Below are 23,236 nucleotides of genomic sequence, written 5' to 3'. Positions count from 1 at the left end.
TTTTGATCATGAGATAAGTCCCCCTGAAATAGCCACAGACCATTTCACATGTACCATGAAAGAAATAAAGGCTTTTCACTGTGAAGGGTTGCTGTACACTGGTGAAATGAGGGTTTGTTAACTGTTGTGGTTTATTAACTGTTAAGGTTTATTAATGCCTTGGGTAATCTCAGACCAGAATGACATCTTTAAGAGCATAATATTTAACATTGCTGTTAACAACATCCCAGAGGTATGACACGAGAGACAAATGACAACACCATTAACTCAGACACTGTGACAAAATGCAACATAACTCTAATGTGACAAAAATGCATTTAACATTTTAAAGTACAATTAGCCCTTCCTTGAACCCCATTCAAAGTCAGACTTAAACTGAAGAGTAAACAACACTGAAAATGTGCTTCTGTGAAGATGCTCTGGCTGGAAGGTAAATGGAGAAAAAGGGAGGTGCACTGGCTTAATTCACCACATGAAAGATTGCCTCTACCACTTGACAAAATGGCCCTGTTTGGATCTCAAGGTAGATAGCGTCCATTCTCTTGATACTCCAAATAACCCAACAAACAAACGCCTCATGACCTATCACCCGATACAGGACGTACATACAGATAAGGCAGCACCAATTCCTTTTACCTTTTTTTTCCAAAGCAACATTTTTCTCCCATTGGCCTTAGTTTCACCCTACTGCAGCTGTGCCCTTCAGTTACATGTGGTATTGGCTGCCAGCTTCGCATAGGCTTTTTTAAATATATGTCAGTCATGAAGGGGGTGCGGGTGATAAATCTTATTTAGTAAGCCAAGGCCTTCTACCTCACGAACAAAATAAAATCCTGTTCAAAACATAGCTGTGCACATTTCAAGGTGGTGGATTTAAAGCCTGCTTGCCCTGATCAAACGGGGATTTATGAAGCATCATAACTCCCGACAACATCCAGCAGCGTATAGGTTTCATACGTGTCCCTCCACTCCCTGATAGTCACAGCCCTAACAGTCACTCAAGATAAGACAGAAGCCTTCTCAGAGGATAGAGTGTTAATATGCTCTATGTCCAATGATCTCACATTGGATCTAACAGAGACTTGTGTAGTTCTTGTGATCCCCCCCGCCCCACCACCAAACACACACACACACACACACACACACACACACACACACACACACACTCAAAACAAAACTGCTTTTTGTTAATACAACTGTAATTTTGCTTTTTGTAACAACTATGGTCAAATGGACTAGGTGCTCAAAGCATTTGAGAATTTAACTGAATATGCTAGTTGTTCTCTGATATAAACACACTGCAACTTCACCATGTCAGAGAGAAATTGGAAACAGTAATTTCCCCTAAACATTTGTTCCCTCACACTATAAATAATGCACATGAAACATCTGATCCCCCTCCCCACCACCCTCCGACTCCAACAAACAGAAAAGCAAGAACTCATTTTAAACAGCTGCGTGGCACTGGCACATGGAGTGGGTGTCTGTGCTTTTACCATGCAAGAACAGAAGGTGCAACAGTGCCTACCGCCTGGCACCAGTGTGAGTCGATCACACAGCTAGCCTGCAGAGGAGAAGGATGTAATCTCCGGGAGCAGTTGATGCAGGGAAACACGGGTGGGGGGTTGGGTCAAAGGGATTAAACTGGTGGAGGTGGATATGAGACGAAGGGAACTGTGGGATAGCATCGGCGCAGCGGGCGGGCAAGCCTGACATCAAAGAGAAGCGGGGAGATTACAGGAAATGTGAGGGGGATTCCACCCAGGGAGAGGTATGACTCCAAACAGCATGGAAACCCAGTGTTAGTCCCCCCCATCATTCAGCCATCTCTCAGCCTGGCCGAGTGCTGCTCCTTCGGCATCTGGTGCGGCGCATCTCTATTGGAGAGGGATCTGCGCTTTGTCAAAGGTTGAAGACCTTTGAAGACCTTTGTCCTTCCACACTTTAAACACCAATGCGTTTCAGAGGAGCTGTTCGCATAATATATATCTATAGCGTGCAGGGGAGTTGGTCTCCTTAATAATGACATGGCAGCTTTCATTTCATTCATACTGAGTAAGAACGTAGCAGCGTGCTCGCCTATAGAGTGACTGATCGTTCTTAGAGGCTTTCAGCTGTCGCGGCACAGAGGCCATTTAGCTTTGTGGCAGAAAGCGCGCCAGCAATGTGCAATGGCCCGGGTTCAGTCCCCGGTCAAGGTCTGACTGTCTCCGTCCCCCTCGGATGCATCACTGTGAAAATTCTCCACGGAAGTTAAACATCCACAGAGGAACTTACCAGAATCAGAAGCCCAAGCTGACATTGGTGGGCTACGAAAAGGACATCTGTTATATCTAAACAAAACACTGCTACTCCCCTTCCACATCACTAAACATCTCTCATACACACACACACATACACACACACACAAACACGTGTGTGCACAGACACACACATACCCACAGAATCTTGCACACATCTCAGTCTGTATCAGATCATAACCAGCTGTTGTACTTCAGATACTCGTACTGAGACCATTTTGTCTCATACATTCTACTGGCACATATGTCTCTTTTTTGTATTGATCAGAGTGTTACGGTGTGTGTTATTGTCTCACTGAAGAGCAAGCGTACAACCCATAATAACCCGTGATATCGCTTTCTCAGAGATCAATGTCGACCTCCCCCTGCATTCTGTGCCTGTCACTGCTTCCTGCCTGGGCAGAGAAATGATATCTAGTATCTAATGATACCAAATCACTGCAGTACATCCTTCCCTCAATTTGGAGACACACAGGCGAGGTCAGAACTGTCACACTCCTAGACAGACAGGGAGGTCCGAGCTGTCCTGCTATTTGATACAGACCAGGCAGGGCTAATCGGTCAGACTTTTGCACACACACAGGTGAAGGGCCTGTGAGGGGTGAAGTGTGTCCCACTCAGAAACATGAGTTTTCTCAATTTTCTTGTGAGAGTAAATATATACAGCATGATTATGATCAGCATTTTATCACTCTCCTTTTACATGGCTGGTATGATTACGGCCACAAGCACACTGAGATTGTATTATACTATCAAGGGCAGTTCCACTTTGTTTCCCATCTCACCTGATTCTAGTGTCCTGTCCCACAGAAGACCAAAAACCACATCTGACCATGTGCCAATCCATCACACAGTGCTGTGATAACTAGTGCTAACATTTGTACATAAGTGCTACAATGCCTTTCAGCAACTACACAATAATAACCATCAGCAATATGCAAGAAAAAGAGACTTCAGCTGTGATTAGGCATGAGGTCTCACCAATACCATTCTTCAGTTTGAGGAAATTTAATTTTTTTTTTTTCAAAGTCTGCTGCACAATTAATAAAATGGATCAGGTGCAAGAGTAAATATATAGGCTGTCTTTAAATTTCACACTTTGACTGAATGCTTCACACTGGCTTTGGGATTTTTCCACTTTGGATGTGGCTGCATGCTTGTTCATCACTTCACCTGAACATCCCATCATGCTAATTAAAACTTTTAATTAAAACACAACGGCCATTTTTCCATTTTTCATGTAGTATTGGCAGACAAGAAAGATATTGACTTATTAAACCCAGTGGATGCCCAAACAACATAACTTCGCTGCAACCAACAGTATTACAACAACTATGGAATGGACATTTAATCTAATTTCAATTCATGCATAAAAACTGTGTCTTTACATGTCATCCAAAACAAGAATTACAGGTACTTTGATACAATTATTACAGTTCCTTAAGAGCACAATACTTCCCTATATTTAGTCTCATTCAAACACAATGGTGTCCTAATTAATGGTTACAGAAGGATTTAACAGTGTGAAGAAAATGTGGGCACACTTGAGATTTACGAGACATGAGCTATTAAGTGTGAATGGCATATTCAAAAATCTCCAGCATGAGACCATCCCACACAATTTTTCTCTGTAATCCTTATTAATAATGAGATATCCTCTGTTACATTCATTCAAGCTAAAAGCAATGTTTTATATTCCAGCATTTAAATAATTACATATTCAAATGCCAAGTGACTCTATGAAATGTTGAGCAATTTATAAGATGTCAATGGGATTTTAGATCTGTTTCATATTTGTACTTGACATTTATCTTTTGACATTTCTCTTCAGCCATTCAGTCATAAGAGGTTTACTGCTGAGTGTCTAATTTTAACTATATTATTAATAGAAGAATAGATCATTAATTCCTGAAAGTTAGCATTTCCTCCTTTACTCTATTTATGAGATAAATGGAAAGCATTTCAAATGATTGTGTTCCTATTCATTTTTGTTTATGACAATTGCCATTTGAAATTCTACAGCGTTCTAAGGTACGGCACACCTACAATGCTGTCTAAAGAAACCTACCAGAACCTACATAAATATTTGACATTATACATGTGCCAATGAATGACACATGCAATAACAGCAATAACAAGTGAAGATTTAACTGGAAAATGCAGATGGGTACGTCACCAACACCATTTTTCAGAGTGATGGGTTATCCAGGACATTTAGGCTGAAGACAACAGTGTAATCTAAACTAACTATGAAAAATAAATACTACAGGAGATGAGTCATCATAGTCTTAACAAAACAATTGATAAATCCTATTATTATGCCCTTTTCAGATTAATATAGTCTCTCTTCCAGTTAAAAGATTATATTTTAAAAGAACTGCGTAATCGTCTTTAACAGCTTATCAAAACTTAAATGATTTGGTGATAAAGAGCACAAAGTCAAGTAGCTGGCTAAGAGGATATCTCCCCAGAGCAGTCTAGTGATTAACAGATGAAGGTTGGGAGCTGGAAAATCCCAGTGCTACACTCCCTTCTCTCTCTGGAAGAAGACATTATGTTTCTACTCAGAGTTTAGTCACAGGGCAGTAATTCTGAAACCACAGCTGTCCTTCCAATTCGTGATTTGCGTCACTGTCATTCAGCGTATCCATTACAAGTCAGGACTTGGGCAATTTATCAAAACATAATTATGGCTTTTGACGCAATTCTGAGGTGAAGAAATCATATGGTCTGATTATGAGTTTTTAATGTTTCTCGTTCCCAAAAAGAATCAGTGAGTCAGTGAAGAAGTGAGGGACACTACCAAAGACTAAAATATCACACAGAATGCTCATTATTAATACATGTCGCCTTTTATAAAATCTCTTTGATTCATAGCCAGCTGTCAGGATAGGTGGTACAGGAAAGAAATAAGTCCGTCTGAACTTTGATGTTAAAGACACATGGGCTTTTTCAAAAAATGTTCCTTAAAATAAATTCCCAGGTCATTCATTCATAATACTGTCACATAATGATTGTACCCAGCCAATCTAAACAGTAGCCAGAAACAGCCTGACTATTTCTTGTCCTAATTTCCCTGTTTCTGGACAGTGAAGTGTCTACGGTCTATTACAGCAGAGCCGCAGACCAAACTTGTCACAGTACAACAGGAAAGATTGCCAATTAATAAGCTCTCATTGGTTAAGCTTTAAAGCAACCGATGACAGCATGTCACATCCAAGACAGTGCCCCACAAACTGAATGCTCTATTTATAAGAGCTGCGAAAAGTCCTAATAAGTGAGAAAATACCAACTGATCACCCACAACTCCTGAGATTCATTACAGAAATTACTATCAGACCAATCTGTGTATGTCAAACCCTTCACTTACTGAAACAAACTATTGAGCCAAGATGTACTTCCTGTTTCTGAGAGTTCCAACTTCCACCATCAACACAGAACCAGGAACTGACAGGGTTTTTAGAGGGGCGGTCAGAGAACATACTGTTCTCTGGGCAGGAATGTAAGGCCTGCTGCACACTGCCATCTCGTGAGACTCCAAAGGAGTGTTAATTCACTCGGCTATTTTGGCCTAGTGATGACATATTCTGCAATAGCTCTCTCTCTCTCTCTCTCTCTCTCTCTCACTGCTCGGTGCTTACCTTTGCTGTAGACGACACAGTTGTTCTTGCTGTCCTCTGCTCCGAGCCAAGTCACATCCAGCAGCCACCTGGGCCCTGCGCTCATCACCAGTGGAGCCGCGCACTGCGTCCGCTGCACGGGGAGAGATAAACGCTAATCATCTGCTCATTCCGATGATCAAAGGCACTTCAATAACCCAAATATGCTCCACTGTTCTTCACTGGAAGCCATAAACGGGACATTTCAGACACTGTATGCCACAGAAGTGTCCTTGTGCGCAGTGAGGATTTCAGATGCCCAGTGGTGATGGTGGTAGTGGTGTTGGTGGGGGGAGGGGTTTGGGGTGTTATGGGGGGGCTGCCTTCACCCTGTCTTCAGTCTGAACAGTAGAATCTTTATTTTGGATTTTCGAAACGATATCGGATCAGACGTTTCTGGTGACTGGGAACTGGGAGGAAGATGTAGATCACTTTAAGGCAGGAGGTGGGGTGGGGGGGTGGAGCGGGGTGGGGAGGTCGAAGTGAACTTTAGGTGCATTGTGTGCCGCTATCAGCAGGATCTCACAGTTTCCTGAAATTGGCAGGAAAGAATTTGAAGGGTCAGTATCCATTTCAAAGGGATACACAGGTTATGTTTTATCATACAGTAGCAAATCAGTCCCAATGCACAATGGCATTTCACATTTCATAGTGCTGGTGCTGTTAATTTCACAAAACGAACCAAAAAAAAAAACATGGAGATAAGCTCACCCAAACACACTGAGTGACCATATTATTACACAATAGTTGCTCCTTTCAGTTTCATTACATTTGTTAATCTATTTGTTTTTTCAAAATGCTTTAAGAAAAGGTAATTAAAGCCAGAAATACTGTCTTACTGCAAGACAAGGACACATTTGGTGCTTGTACATTACAGTAGCAGATTACTCCCAGACATAATGCCAGCATTTCAGTGTCATCACAATTTAACCCCACGCCATTTCTTCAATGGGGTGTTACAGAAAAAAGAGAAAATGAGTTGAAGAGCAATATCAGCATTTCATATTTGGCTCTCACTCAAGTCCCCAGTAAATCTTAGAGTACACAAGTTAAAATCCTCAAGGATAAATATGAAATAGCACAACACCAAGAGGACCACAGCGGTGGAGGGTAGCCCCTACCAGCAGGCTACAGTGTGGCCTAAACAATTTTAACATTATTGATTTTCACAAGTGCATAAGAATGGATAAGATTTGGCTAGATATCTATATCATGCATCCTGACAGTGTTAGCAGGAAGGTTCTATTCAAATTCAGTTTTGGATGTTTTTTTTGGGTGCAGATTTTTCCAAGAATGTGCACTCCCTCCACACCCCTCAGATTCAATGTTTCCCCTGAAGGTATACAGGCCTATATATATACATATATATATGTATATATATATATATATATATATATATATATATATATATATATATATATACATATATATATATATATAATCTGGGCAGTGCCACCCGCAGTCAGCAGGAAGTGGTTACAGTGGAACTGATGTTCCAAATTCGCTGTAAAATGAAAATCGATAAGTCCACAAGTTGCAACATAAAAGATAACCCTCATTGATTTTTTTCTGACTTGGGCCTTGGTGATAAGATCGAATATAAACGCTCAACTGCACGGATTTGGGTCAGTGCAGAGCCAGGCTGCAGATAAGTTCTGTACACATCTGGATTTTTTCCTACACCCTATCAGAGACAAGGCTGTGCTATTTATTACTGGTCCTGTGTGACCATAAGTCTCCATCAGGAGTCTGTTCTAATTTTTTATTACTGAGAAGCTAAAGTCTGTTCCGGATAATTTGGAAATTTCTGATAGCGCTGAAGGCACAGCCGGACTGACTCAAGAAAAGAGCTAACCTGTAATAGCCTCTGTGGCTGGGCTGATTAAATGTTGGCATAGATGAAAGACCTTGCTCTCCCTGCAATAAATTAACCAATCACATAAATCCCAGAGTCCTCACTAATCCATGATACCACAATCCTCTGACTGGGTGAAGGAGGTAGAGAAGAAAGCGATTTGTGACACTTGATTCCAATCCTACGAATTCTGGATAAATAACAGGTTAATAACAGGCCATTTCACAACCACTGGCTACTCCTAAACCTTATCTATCAACATGGGTGAAACACTAAGCAATTTGTGTTTGGGGGACGTTACTTACATTTTATCTCTCCAGTTTTATCCTCTCCCCTTGTTTTTATCCTTTATACATCCTTGGACAAGCTTTTTAATAGTTCCACAAATTATAGTCACAAATACAGTACGTTGTGGCCCTTTGCTTTCAAAAGGCCAGCTGCTACAAGTAACACAGCTATGCTGAATTTCTCATTGGGGTTGGAATCTGGTTTCAATCAATATCAACTCCGTATTTTCATCTCCTCTCTCAAGAAACCTCCCTCAACAAAATGTCATGGCCAGCTTGGCTTCATGCAGGGATAACCATGGCACTTTAAAGGGTAGTGCCCTCCGCTTGGGCACACATACCTCCCCTGGCGTGTGGGAGGAGCCAGAAAACAACTCTATAAAACAACCATATAAAAAGGGTATGATTGAGAACGCCACCTTTTCTGTGCTAGCCAAATAGTATGGCGTGGCAAGAACAGCGTTGAAGTCTTTGAAGTTCAACATTTGATGTCACGATTTATAACCTGACAGCCACAAAACATGTGTGCACTAAATATTATGCTATGACGTATTTTCCCAATACATTTCACAGCACAACGATAAAACTCAGTAGTTCCATGCAATAATTCTTACAAAGATATGAAACGCCTTGGCTTTGTCAAAAAGACATCACACCCAAATCAGTGACATTCATATTTATTTAAAACATAAACCAAAAAAATACTCATTGTTGTATATTTACAAATGACATTGAAACAATTAATTTCGTTTTTTTAGTATTATTACATTGGTCTCTCCCACATGAGTGCAAAAAAAAAAAAAAAAAACACCTCCATGTGGCCATTTTTTTCCAACCCAGCATCTGCTGTTAGGTGGCTAAATAACAGAAATATGCAAAAATCGCACCCTAATTCCCTTCAGAGATAGATCTTGGCTGCTGCCCTGTCATAAATCAGAGGGCTCTGATATGAAATGAGGCAAGCTGTTCTAATCATTTCTGCATTTCAAATGGGATCACTGGCTCAATGGCTTGGCTTTTAAATTGCTTGCCTAAGAGCAAATGTGAGGTGGGAGATAATTCCAGAAAAAAAAATCGCTCCCTCTGCAGTACCACAAGCTAGTTTACTGCTTCACTGCAACGCAGTTCCTTTCTCCCTTTACTCATCTCTCTTTTTTTCAACTACATCAAATTTAGTTTTCCTTTGAAACCATCAAATGGCGAATGTCCATCGTGTCACCGGTGTGCCATTAATCAGCAAACCAGCAGCCATTAAACATTCACACGGCATACCTCCTGTCCTTCCTTCACTGAAATCATGGAAAAGGAAAAACAGCCCATAGATTTGAAATGAATACATGTTATTAATATGTCAGTACTTATGGTTCATGCTGTTGTCTTCTGTCAGTAAAATCACACCATAGTATTTCTTGATTTAAGTTATTTGAAATTCATTACATTACATTATTGGCATTTAGCAGTCACTGTTATCCAGAGCAACTTACATTAGTTACAGCTTTTACATGCTACCCATTTATACAGCTGGATATTTACTGATGCAATTCTGGGTTAAGTACCTTTACCCAAAGGTACAACAGCAGTACCCCAGTGGGGAATCGAACCTACAACAGTTACCAGTCCTGGTCCTTACCAGTCTGCTACACCGCCGCCCCTCAAAACAAGACAATTCATGTCATACCCCATATATATCATCTATCATATTCCAATAGACATTGGCAATGTTAAAGATCTACCTTTCTTGCACAAAAATTATGTCTATACAACGCAAAGGTAAGAGAGACTAGGAGACCCGATACCAGAGATGGTCACCCACATGCTGCATGTGACACATGTTCCTCAAGGACCAGACAACAGATGGCACAATCACCAGGAGCCTCACTCAGCCAGCCACTGCAACATGCAATGGCTAGAAGAGGGTGGGACATCTCTGAGGAGCCACCCCTAAAGTGTCAGCACAGTCACAGAGTGTAGACAGTAAGACATTATTTGAATCTGAGTAAGTTGTTGGATTTGTATGTGTTTACAAATATGACTCTCCAGTGGTAGCATTTTTGATGCAGGCAAAAATTCTTTCTAGCTATGTTAATCAAAGACATTGATATTTGCAAAGGCAAATAGTTATATTAATTTTGCAAAGACTAAATGTGAAAGATGATATATACACAGATGTCACTTGATGTGACTTTGGTTTGCTGCATACAGATGTATATGTTTGAATATTACTAACTATCTGACAGTTCAGTGCTAGTGTTCACTTCAGAAAAACATGACTTTGATAAATCTATATTAAGACTGACAATATTTACAGAGACAAAGTACACAAGATATCAATTCTGAACTTGCCCCCACTTAATGCATTAGACGTGAGCTTCCTTATCAAAGCCTAAAGCCTTCTGACGGCTAAAAGACAAATTCGCAGGGCTGGAAACGGTCTTCGTTACCCAATTAGTTTGCCAATGACCCCAGAATACAATATTCCTGTTTGACAGAATGGTACACACAACCTGATGCCTCAGACCACCAAAGGGGAACAGTGGAGAATCTCCAGATGTCTTCTCCCTACTCCTTATCCAGCTTTTTGTACCTGATATTGCAAGAGAGAACTGTGCAGATCTGCATTTTTTTGCTGAATGTTTTCTTTTTTTGAGCTGCTCATCCATCTGGAGTAATCTGACAAGGTTTTGTTTTTGGCCTTGGCAGGAGAGGAGCTGAGAGGCCCGGGGTTGGGAGTGGGGAGGACATATGAAGGCACAGCAGGGTGGGGCTCATCACTCATAAGCACAGCACAAACACTGCTCCCTCAATTGGTACAGCAACAGGACTGAGACGATTCCCTTTGAATCTGTATTACGAGATCCACATGCTATTTAAATGTTCCCAAGTGATTTATTACAAAATTACCACTATTTCAAATCTTAAATGCACAGGGGGCAGAGATATTCTTTTTCCCTGCTTCCCTCTGTTTTACTGATTATTATATTGACTTGTTGCTTATTTATTTAGATTTAGTAAGCAGTACTTCACATGACTGAACAAGCAATGCATGGGTTGTAGTGGTATTGTGAACTGTAAACAGTAGCTTTAGATCACCAGAGAAATATTCCGGCAAAATACAGTAACTGTGTATTGATCAGTTGTCTGCAAAGTGCAGTCATTACATAACACCCTTGTTGAGGTGATGACAAATTAAATCTACAATGTGACCCAAGGAAATATCAGACACAGCTGGCAAAACCACACTACCTGTCACTTTTTTGGATGACATTTGTATCACTTATACAACTTCTCACTGAATCCCCAACAAAAAACAGGTTCACAGGGGCTGGAGTGAACAACCACCTAGAGTGTCTTGTGATATTTGTGATATTTGTGATATTTGTGTCTTAGTGTCTTTTCTCATCACAGCAATGCCACACCTAACCAGTCCCTGGTTGAGATCTCAGTTGCTCCCTTGAAAGATGCAGCTTTAAAGGAAAATGAGCAAGGTTTCATAAAAGATCGTTTCAACAGATTTTCTTCATTTGCTGAACAAACTCAGCGAGACCAATACTGAAAAAATGAAACATATTTACTTTTAGGGCATTTTACATCTAAGTGAGATTGACTGCTTATTTGATAGCCTTATGCAATCAGCTCAACTCAACTGAGAGTAAGGAAAGGGAATGTTTTTTTTGCAGCATTAACAATAGTGATGTATGGCAACAATAAACCCTTCACAGTCTCTTCATTTTGATCTGAAAGGGAGGGGAAAGGATGCTGCCATTATCACACAATATGTTTACTGCAAATCACCTTAAATCACATTAAAATTGTGAATCATACATCTATGTTTGTCTTTACGGGGCAAAAATCAACCCATGTCACTATAAATTCAGTAAAATACAAACACTGAAAACAAATTTTATTACAAAATGCTTATATCTGTAGAGAGGGCTACACAGTGAGATGTTATGAGTGCCAGTCACACAACAGTATCCCCAGCATTGAGATATACCTGCATGACATGGACAGTGGTAAGCAGTTCAGGACTAATGTTATTCCAGATCATAGATTGAGAAAACCAGCATGGCTAGCTGTGTTTACAGTAAAAAAGCTGACATTACTGAAAGGCTTCCAACTGGCTATGTAGGGAAAGGTAATTTATAATTTCTGTAGCGTTATAATTTATTTGGCACCAATCAAAGACTCTTCTTCTGCAAACTACCTCCTCTCCTGCCTCAACACACCTGCAATAAACACAGGTTTAAATAATCATTATTAACAGAGGTTTTGACAGGACAGGTTAACAGCCTTTCACATTCTCACTCTCAAACTGAAATAAGGTGCAATGACAAAGAGACTAAGATAAGGCACATTTATAAATGTGGGGAAATTAAATTCTCAACTCACCTTCAATTCCCTTCGCACGTATGGTTGAACACTTCATGCCAGTTCATTATCAAGAGAAAATTTACATTTTTTTACACAGCTGAAATTGGTGGGATTCAAGCGAAATGGCTCCTTCATCTACTGAGAAAGAACAGTGAATATGCAAGCATTGTCAGTATGTGACCTCCTCTCTGGTTCTGCAGAGGCTGGCCAAAATGCACGCTCACTAAAAGCATTTGTGGAAGGAGGTGACATTCTGTGTTCGTGTTGAAAAGGCAAAAAAAAAAAAAAAAAAAATCCAGTCCTAAACCATAACTTCAAAATAATCTCATCCATTGACATAACATAGACCTTTGATTTCTTGATATTGAATCCCAGTAGAGTAAAATAGGAAAGCTCCTGAAGAAAAAACCAACATCATCAAATGAGAAGATGTGATGATTTGCACTGTGTGGTATTTTACTGTCTGTAAAAATTTAGAGAAATTAATGCACAGTTGCACATTTTCTTGAATTTTATGCATCGAGCCAAAAAGCAAACAACAGATTCTCTTTTCTACCTGCAATATATATCACTGGTTTAATTGAAGTAGACATAGTTATAGATGTGCGTGAATCTACATGTGTGCACACACCCAGCCTCCAGTACCACTGAATCTCCTCAGCCATGTTGAATCCTCTTTGCCTTATCAGGACCGCGCAGGCCTGCGTCAGGCTCTCCCTATTCTGACAGGAGCTGCAACAATAGACCCGCGATACCACTGCTCAGAGCTGCGTTTCACAGGGGAAACCTGCCACAGGCACAGATTAACCACAACACACACACACACACACACACACAAACACACACAAACACACACACACACACACACACACACACACACACACACAAACATACAAACACACACACACACACACACACATGTGATGACAGGGAAGGGAAATATGATACTACTGGCTGTCACAACTTGCTTGAGTAGAGAGAGTTGTAAAAAAACACAGAGGGAGTAGGTTTGTAGGGGGGCATGACTTATTGTGAATTTGAAGAGCAGCGATGGTGATATTCTGAAAGGCCTATTTTATTTTATTTTGGTTTCATGGTCTTATGTCACAATGCTACTTGCTACGGAATAAACCAGCACACTAGAGCTCTGGTAACACAGAGCTCTGTGGAAGTAGAATATTGTACCATTATTATAAAATTACTACAGTATAACACTCACTTACATCATAAAATTACATTCTCTTCACACTAATAAGTCAAAACGCTAGTGTTGTAAATTTTGCAAATTTTGGAACTCCTAATATAAAACCCACACATCAATTGCCACAAAGTCATCAATGTTGATGGAGCTGACTTCATCTGGGCCAAATGCGAGATGGCCGTGATATCATGGAGCAGTGCATGACAGTTCCTACACATGCCAGGAATGTGACCTTGCATGCTGCCATGTCAGACTACACTGCTGTGGGCTGCAGGCGATTGCTTGGGGTGCATGTGATCACATCACACGAGAACAATGTCAGGGTTTGGGTTCCTTGTGCATGGCAGATGGAAGGCATTCACTGCGGTTTAGATGAAATCATGTGGCTGCACATAAATCAGAAGCTGAGTGATCTGGCTCATGCGTTTATGTTTATCTTTCATTAATTTCTTGCATTAAGTTTTGTAACTTGTAATTAAGATCAGTGAATCTGCTCTGACAAATGAAAGATTAGGTTTTTTTTTTTTAGATGTTTAGTTTTTCCTTTTTTCTTTTATTCTAAACTTTTGGTTCAGATGACTTAAAATTGATGCAATTTTCTTTTGTTTCACCATATAAAGTGATGTGAATTTATTGCACTAATGATGTTATTTTTTTATGCAAGAACACTTGGATTCATGGTTTAGGTGTCTTAGAGCCTTTTGAAAATGAGAGTTAGTGATTTGGGCTCCTGCATTAAAAATGCACCAGTGGTTTTAGAAATAGATTTGTTTGAAAAATAAAACGAATCCATCCAATCTAGGGCCAATTTTTTTTCCTATGAAATTTATAAACCATCTGTTCATATCGAGAGCATGCAGAGACCCATTAACATATTAAGATGTGATGTGAGGCATTTTGAAGCCTTCCACTGGTTTAATGCAGTCCTCTCATTCTGTCACAGCGGCTTTGACTGAGCAAATGGAAAGTGCTGGAAATGAAATCCACACAAACAAAGAATGGTCCGGGTGGCATAGCACCAGCCTACAGCAGAGGCTTTCTGGGACCATTTTACCATACAGACCCAGGTAAGGCTATTGACTCTATTGTGCTGTAAATCTATCCATTGGGTGTTGTGAGAAAAAAAAAAACAGGTGTCAACCTGCACTGAAGAATCCTGTCATTCTGCTAATCTGTCTCTGGCAGAATTTACCACTGACCAGCAGAGGATCAGTGATCACTGGCATAGAAGGCATAAACAACATTTCAATGAGGAACCAAACAATTGCAGTAGCCCTTGTAATCCCACTGGCATGCATACAGTTGAGAAAACCAGAAATTACAACCTCAAAAATCACTAATTTTCAGAAAACAGTGAGCCATTTCACGGTGCCAGGCTCTGCTCTATTTAAGTAACTCACAATTTCAAGACTCCTACCACTCAATTGCTTCAAGCCAGACTGGTAATTCAGCCTTGACCTCATGTCTAGGTGTCAACATTAATTCACATTAATTTGGAGACTGAGGCACCGTGGGCCCTGAATGAATAGGATTGTCTCTCACCTGGAATGGACTGTCTGTGTAATTGGATTCTAATGGTCTCTTGGTCAGACGTGGGTGTCAGGATTGCAGCAGGTCCATCACTCAAGGGAAAAAAAAATCCTTTGAAAGACGGTGTGCTGACAGGTCAGCAAATGTCACACTTCACTCTCGATCAGACAAAGCTGTCCTTGTTGTCAGAGCAATAACAAGAGGCCAGGGGTAGGATCAGCATTCTCATCCCACCAGCATATGGTCCCTTTGCAGTGATGGTCCAGTGTGCAGTGTGCTACAGGATTCAAGTCTGGAACTTAAGTCACCAATTATACTGGTCTCATCAGTAGCAAACAATGGCTGGATATGTGGAGAGGTGGTTAGGGTATAGGTCAGAGATTTCAGTTCAGGGCTGTTTCTGGCTCATAGATTCAAGGAATTCCACCCTTGATTCTACATGCCTAGACCCTTGTGACACATCCACTAGCCCAGGCACTGCATCACAGTGTAAAACTGCAGGTGGTATATTCCAAGACAATCACAACTCTGCTTGGCATTAAACTACAGCCACTTTAACGCCCAGCAGCTATAGATCAGATCTGGGACAACTTTAACCTACAGTTCCTAATCAAAGCCCAGAGCACTAGCTATCCCTGATTCTCATTTTGTGTGGTAAACACATTTTACCTTTAGTGTGATTTGAAACACTTGCCATTACATTATTCAGATACCCAGCCATTTATTATATGTTTATTTGAATAAGTATAGACATAGTCCTTGAGCCACTTATAGCAGGTTACAGCAACATTAGCAACATTTTTTTTCTTATTTCACAGCCTAGAATTCAAAATGTGTGACAGCTCGTATGAATGCTGTCCCACACCACCACAAGCAGTTCGCTCCAAATCCATGTCTTTGAAGAATTTAAAACAGTAAAGAAAGCATAACGTTTATATTGAATAGCTCATAGAGGTCATAATAATTCATAAGAACGGCTGAATTCTCTCTTGGGATCAAAGCAGGCCCGCGAAGCAATAAAGGTTTAAATCTTCCTCAAAAGCTTTACAGCACCCACTGACCCTGTGGAGAGATACAGATTGGCCTGACATGCATCAGAAACCAGGCTGCTTTCTCTTTCCCCCTCTGCCCGTTATTACTCACAGTCTCAGCATTTCTTACCTCCCATATGACTGCTAAAGTCATATGTTTTCTAAATGTCATACCCAACCTTGTTCCACGCTGAAAAAAAAACACAAACCATGCCCATCTCGTAGAAATATATGGCCGATCCGCCTTTGCAGCCCAGGTGCAAATGACACTTTGTGACGCTGTCCATCCAGCCGGCTTGAAAGATTTGGGATAATTGCTCAAATAAATCTTCAAACTCGGCTGTATCAGAGGGCCCAGGTGAGTGTGTAGTTTAAAGAGAACGCAATGACAAAATCATCACAGCAAAGACCAGTGAGAGTATAAGTGTGAAGAAAGATGGTTCAGTGACCTACCGGGTCTATGCTTTGGTCCTTGCCCGTCTCGATCTTCCCCTCAAAGGGCCCCCAGGTCGTGCCCACTGCAAGCGGCTGCCGAGACTGAACCCGCCGATCTCTGTCTTTATGGACGACTTCAAGCTCTCCTAAAACACACAACCCATTCTGAGTAGAAATCAATCAAAAACAGAACCAAAGGCTGTTCTATGAAAATAAGCAGTAGTTTACAGACATCACCATTGAACTGCTGTACGTTTTCTGTAAAATGGAAATTAGTTCTTGAAAAAAAAAAACCTGGGTTTAGCCAATTCCCTGGACCTTACAAGGCAGTTATTTAGAAGGCTGTTGTGTCCACCTGAAGACTTTCTCTGGGTTTTATTTAATATTAAAACTAGCCCACCTTGCCTTTTGTTGTTAAACTTGGATTTGAATGGATCATTTCTTGTCATGTCACATGCTTTAATCCAGGACATTCTGCACTGAATTGTGTACCTTGCTGCATAGCTGGGTAACCATTAAAATGAACACAGAAGTCAGAGAGATCACGGCAAATGAACACCACAGAAACACTTCTTTAATGATTTCTTCTTTTCTGTAAACTTTGATTTTACAGTACTGCCTTAATCATTGAGTGAATTATTATTTCTTTTGCTCTGTGAAGGTCCCTTGTTACTGCTTTGCTGACCTCCAGTTAATTAACTGTATTTCAGGTTAGCAGTATTAGTGACCTGCAGCACGAACCATCTTATCTTAAAAGATTCGGTGTACTTTTTCAGGACAGCAATTCATCTGACTCTGGGTCACATCTCTGTATCTGCTGAATGTCATGTAGTTCTCAAGAGCATATTTCCATGTGGTTGCCTTGACAACACTGAATACTTTAGCTCAGACAGATCTATTGCTCCAAAGGACATGAGCCTCAGCCTTAAGAGCTCTGCTCAATACCCACCTGTGTGGAACTTCACTGACTGCACACGCATTCTGACTACACCGCCCTCCATAACACGTCTTGCCTTTTGAGTGACAACACTGAATCAGACCAACAGTGGGGTTTAGGGACTTCTGGGAGGGATTTTATGTTTTTCTTTTCAATTTAGACCTCCTCTTCAAGAGAGTTATATTTTCTTTTCTTTCCCTTTTACGTACGTGGTGTCTGCATGGTGTCATTTTCTTTCAGCCGGTTAGGAGTTGTCTAATTGCATTGTGATAGGGAAGCTATAATTGTTATTTTAAACATGGAACAGTTGTGAAAAACTGTACAGAAGTAAAGTTTTGATTCTCTGACATTAGTGGCTACAAATATCCTCTGTGATGAGTCTGACCCTATGGCACTGTTGTCTTCTGCCTGTGTACCTAAAAAACTCCGCATAATGAAATAAGAACTGAAAGTTACTAAGGCTGTTTTTTGTAAGTGAACACACTGTAAACAGATGACAACTTTAGCATTGCGCAAAACATTTTCAGCATCAAAAGGTATTGCGTTTGGTAGACTAAATACTCTATTTGTGAATCTTTGATTATTTACAATTCAGACGGATTTTCTCACTGGCAGTGACCGTTTTTGTTTCCCCCAAAAGCAGCTCTGTGGTTTGGGGAGCACATAAATATGTGGATTTTGTTTGTCAGACACCAACATGTTTGGAAGCATAGCCGAGCGTTTGTCTGCAAATTAGCGATGAAACGTGTGCTAAACATTTCTCACTCTCAGCCTCTAAAGCATGCCGGGGTCCTTGGTGTGGCATGGCAGGAAGGTGGATAAGCTCATTAAAACCAAGTAATTAAGCATTCAACCGCAGCTGGTATGTAAGCATCAGAGAAAAATCAGTCAGAACACAGACACTGCCAGATGCATTCTGTTCCTCCCCTGATAAGGCTGCGAGCCTTAAACCAATTGGACAGGAAGTTCATGTGTCGCTCGGCTTGACATTTTGGGACGTCTTCTCCGACGGGCAACTTTTGAGGAAAACGGGGAGGGTTGGGGGGGGGGGGGGGGGGGTGCATGGGGGCCGAGGTGTGCGGTGACTTCGGTGCCCTTTCTTTGTGCTCCCCCTCGTGCCCCCTGAAATTCCCCCAGAGGGGCCCCGCGTCCCAGCTGGCTTATTCGTAGCTGTCACCCACGGCAACAAACAGGATCAAAGACAGAAAGAATGCAGAATCGTACGGAATAATTTGCATAGTACCCTCCCGGGCAGGAAGGAATGGCTTAACGAAGGTTCTGATTCAGCGACCTAGGTAACAACCTTGCAGGACACTAAAGCAAACGTATGCATGTGAATAGGTGATACATCAGATCATGATGCATTTGCTCTACTGGATGCTAAAATTAACATAAAATTGTCATGAGAAATTGAAAAAAAAATAAAACTTGACATTGATTATTTTTTCTGGCTCAATTTGCGTTAATGACAATTTGAAAGCAAGTAAATATTTGTATCTTCTTCACATCTTGGCTCTTGCCTGCTCACTGCTCTATTAGTGAAAGCCTATGACTTCTCCCTCCAGCTTCTCTGACCCTTCAGCGAACTCTGCAGCTCTCTGGCTGCATCCGGTCTGTCAAAGGCTGGGGTCATACCCACGGCAGCTGACCTTGACTGGACATGTTTTTGAAACTCACCAGAGGCTTTCAAGAACAGCCATCAACTATATAACTGTCCTTGGGAGAAATGTTTTTTTGTGTTTACTTTTTGCTCTTCTTCTTCTGGACACAGGCCTCAAGTGAATTGGCGATAGCGTACGATGATGACTTACGATGATGAATTTATGTGGTCATCTGGTCAAACTCCCCTTGCATTTTTTTTGCCAGATTCATGCCAGTTGTGCTCCAATTGGAGATTGTGTCACTTCAATGCCACTGGGGACTTAAGGTGTGCATACACTGGTAACCAGGTATATAGTGATTATTGATACCTGTTTATGCTCCAGTCTTGAATGGACAGCTTTGTCCCATGCTGCAACTATCTAATGTCATATTTTATAAGGTAATATTCACTTTTTGTGGATGTGTGAAAATCAAAGGCTAGATAATTCACAGATGAAACTCATTGGTTCTATCAACACTACTGCTATCAACAAAACAGATAACAGAATTATCTAAAGGGGCACAAATTAATACAAAGTGTGAACCATAGAGTAGAACTGAAATATATGGTAAGGTGCTTCAGCTTCAAAAGAGCTAGGCAATATGAAACTTCAAAGCTGATAGAGAACTATCATTGCGCTTTGATAAGACAATAATGTACTTTCCCTCCTCCCTCACACACTGCCATTACCAAGATGAGTGAACAGAACACATAATCTACAACACAGCCTCTGCTTCATCACCTACTGACACACTACATATAAAACACAGATGAAAGCCCTCCACCAAGCCCAAATATCCCCTGTCAATGATGAGAGGAAGTTGAGTATTGTAGGAAAAGATCTCCAGAAGACCACATATATGGCCTCGTATATGTTCTTATTGGTCACATTCAGATGCAGTTAATGATACTACTACTACCATTACTACTACCACTAATAATAATAATAATAATAATAATAATAATATTAATAGTGAACTGCAGTTAAACAATAACTTTGATAGCTTTCAAAGAAACTTAACAGTTGGTGGGTGGGGGTGGGGTCCCTCCACCCACCACCAATGTGTAGTGTCAGCCTGGGTGATGCACTGCGGTCATTTTGTGCAAGAATGCTCACCACTCATCCCCTGAGGTGGAGAGGAAAGGACTTCTTTAGCCAATTAAACTGGAGGATGATAAGATGACCACATTTAGTGAGCCGGATCTGAAACTTGGCTAGGACACTTGGGAACCCCCTGCTCTCTGTGATAAGCACCATGGGATTTTTCAAGACCACGTTGTGTAAGGACCTCAGTTTAACAGCTCACTCGTAGGATGGCCTCACCACAGTATTCCCATGACTGCGCTGGGGGATTACTTCTCTCTTCTGCTTTCTCCACAGGGAATATTCACTTCCAACTGCCCCACCAATAGCACTTCCAGCTGCAAACTAGTTCTCCTAGAAGGACTGCCGTCCAACAAGTAACCAAGCCCAACCCCACTTAGCTGAAGACATACGACAGGGAAAGGTTACAGGGTGATATAGCTGCTGGTAGTTTTACTGTAATGTATTTCTAATTGGGGGGTTTAGTCAAGTTTCCCATATTCATTTGCAGAGCATGATGGGATTGAATCACTGGAGCTGGGTTCCTCCTGCCACAGCTGTCAAGAGAACTGATGTGGGCCTCCTCTCACTCCTGCAGTAATTTACCACATTTCGCACAAATGGAATTCCCCCTTTCCTGGGTGATTTTGCTGTCTTTTGTGATGTGCTTTTACCCAGAGCAGTTTGACAGTCAACAGATGGATGGATTAAGTAATATTTTGTCATGCGGTTTTGATACGAAATGGCAGACTGGGCTGAATCACGCAGTTTCGGGAATATTTTTAAGATGACGGCAGATAAATTGATATTGCAGATAAGCTTCAGTCTCCAGCTGGGAGGGTCAAGGTTGGGTTTGTGATGAACTAGCGGTGCGATGAGGCGAGCAGACTCCTCACGCCTGTCCAACTGCTGCAGTCCTATAAGGAACATGAATGTGTCCTTCATGCCATCACCAAGTAAGCAGTACTGCAGAGCTGTGCACTTCTGTCTGTATCTCTAACCTGCCAGTTTTGCCCACAAATCTCTGACCAAGCACAAGTTACAGTCTGCACATTGAGCAACATTCAGTGAGTGTGTGCGTGTGTATATTGTGCCTTTAATATTTATGTATTTATTCAAGCGTCTCAATAGGAAAAAACAGGATAAATGGAAAAGAATGTGAAAAATATCCCCTTAAGAATGTTTAAAATATTATACTTTAACCTTAAAAGCATTGCAGAGAGGAAAGTCCAGAGAACATAATGATCACATCTATTCACACCATAAAGTAATCTTTTAAACAAAATTCTTGACATACACAAGTCATGAGATGGCTATGCCATAATTTTCATCTTCCACTTTCCACTGTACTGTTATTACCACATTCAAGGCTACTGGTTGTACAGCAATCCTGGCAAGAGATGCACCCATGCCCTCACAGGCCAAAAGTTTCCAGACTTGTTCTTCACTAAAAAAGGTCACAGAAAAAAAGTCCCAGGGAAACTAGTGATACTGTATGCACAACATCCACATAGAAGGGATATTCTCCCATACATCACTGCCTGACTGCAAAATATTTTAGGTTAGTATGAGCATCAGGGACATGTTCAGGGAAAAAAAAAAACACCATCTGGCCCTCTTCTGCTTCCAGTGACAGAGGAAAGCAATCCTATACACAGCAGCTATTGTGAAACGAGAAACCTGCCTCTTTCCCTGCTAGTGACCAGATGCACCTCACCCTCGGTCCTAATCTGTAAACGACTCAAAGGGGCCTTATCTCCAGGCTCTTCTGCTCCATTTCATGCTTGATTTACTTTAATTTGTCTGATAGGGCCCTAGGATTTGGAAATGGCCCATCTCTCCACTGGAAAATGTTCTGATATTTTCTTCCTCTCTCTGGTGTGGTCACGCACATGTTTTTGACATTTTTCTCTTACTTTCTTGCTCAAGCGTGGATCTCCTTCCAGTGGCAGCAGCCTGTTTGAGGGCATTAAGATTTAGGTGAGCACCTCGGCGGTGGAGTCCTGCTCTCATTGGTCACAGTGTAGCCAAGCGCTCTGGACCACAAAGATCTCACATTTGAGTTAAGAGATGGCCGGCCCTTCAGTGTTGGCAATGTGTGGGCTGCTGGCACTGATAACTTCCCCCCCCACAATAAGAACAAAGACAAGCAACATGTCCTCAGATGTATGCAGCTCCGTACTGGCCTACAGACTGAAGTGTGTCCATCACAGTTCTGCTGCTGTTAACAATAGGCTTTGTGGCTTTCCTTTTTTGTGAATGGAAGGGGTAGCAGTGAGCCACAGTGCAGTAAGATTATAGTTGGAGTATCTTCATTCTACTCCTATGACTACACCAAGGGACCTACATTCAAACACACAAAACAGAAAATGACAGAGAAATACCAGGTCCAACCAAATAGTCACAAGTATTTGCAGGATTGGATTTATAACATCACCCTGTTCTGATTTAGAGGCTCAGTAAGAAACTAAGGAAAAGAAAACAATAGCATAAAAATATAAAATAATGACAGGGTTGTCGTAAGCTTTACACCACAAAAATGCAATGAAAAGGAAAGTAGCAATTAAAATATTTTCAAAATGGGTTGTTTCCTGCAATTATGTTTTGTTCTTTAGGCCAGCAACCACAGTTAATTGCTAAAACAAGTACTGATGAGTTTAGTGCTGTAGTGGCCTCTAGGATTTATACTTTCTCTCCCTTACTTAAGTGAATATAAATCCTTTCATTGCAACTGCTGGACCCTTATACTTTGGCATACAGGGCCAGATGAGGCATTTCCCATTCTCACTTTTACTGTTACTGGTAGTAAGACTCATATACATAATGCTGACGTAAAAAGCACAAGGTTTTTTTTTAAGAATAGTTGCATTCAAACCTCAACACACCCAGTCACCCCCACATACT

The 23,236-nt window shown here is 41.1% G+C and overlaps 1 protein-coding gene across 2 annotated transcripts in view; it reads right to left on the bottom strand.

Annotated features, from left to right (window-relative positions):
• LOC118769289 (zinc finger protein ZFPM2-like) overlaps positions 1-23,236 on the bottom strand; it is a 78,833-nt gene that overhangs the window by 20,326 nt on the left and 35,271 nt on the right. For both annotated transcript variants that reach the window (XM_036516338.1, XM_036516339.1), the window contains exons 4-5: positions 16,688-16,815; positions 5,942-6,053 (exon numbers count right to left, since the gene is read on the bottom strand). In XM_036516338.1, the coding sequence (XP_036372231.1) occupies positions 5,942-6,053; positions 16,688-16,815 (240 nt within the window). The remainder of the gene's footprint in view (positions 1-5,941; positions 6,054-16,687; positions 16,816-23,236) is intronic.

This window comes from Megalops cyprinoides, chromosome 21, assembly GCF_013368585.1.
Source record: "Megalops cyprinoides isolate fMegCyp1 chromosome 21, fMegCyp1.pri, whole genome shotgun sequence".
In the NCBI taxonomy this organism is placed as follows: domain Eukaryota; kingdom Metazoa; phylum Chordata; class Actinopteri; order Elopiformes; family Megalopidae; genus Megalops; species Megalops cyprinoides.
This window is presented reverse-complemented; position numbering and strand designations above follow the sequence as displayed.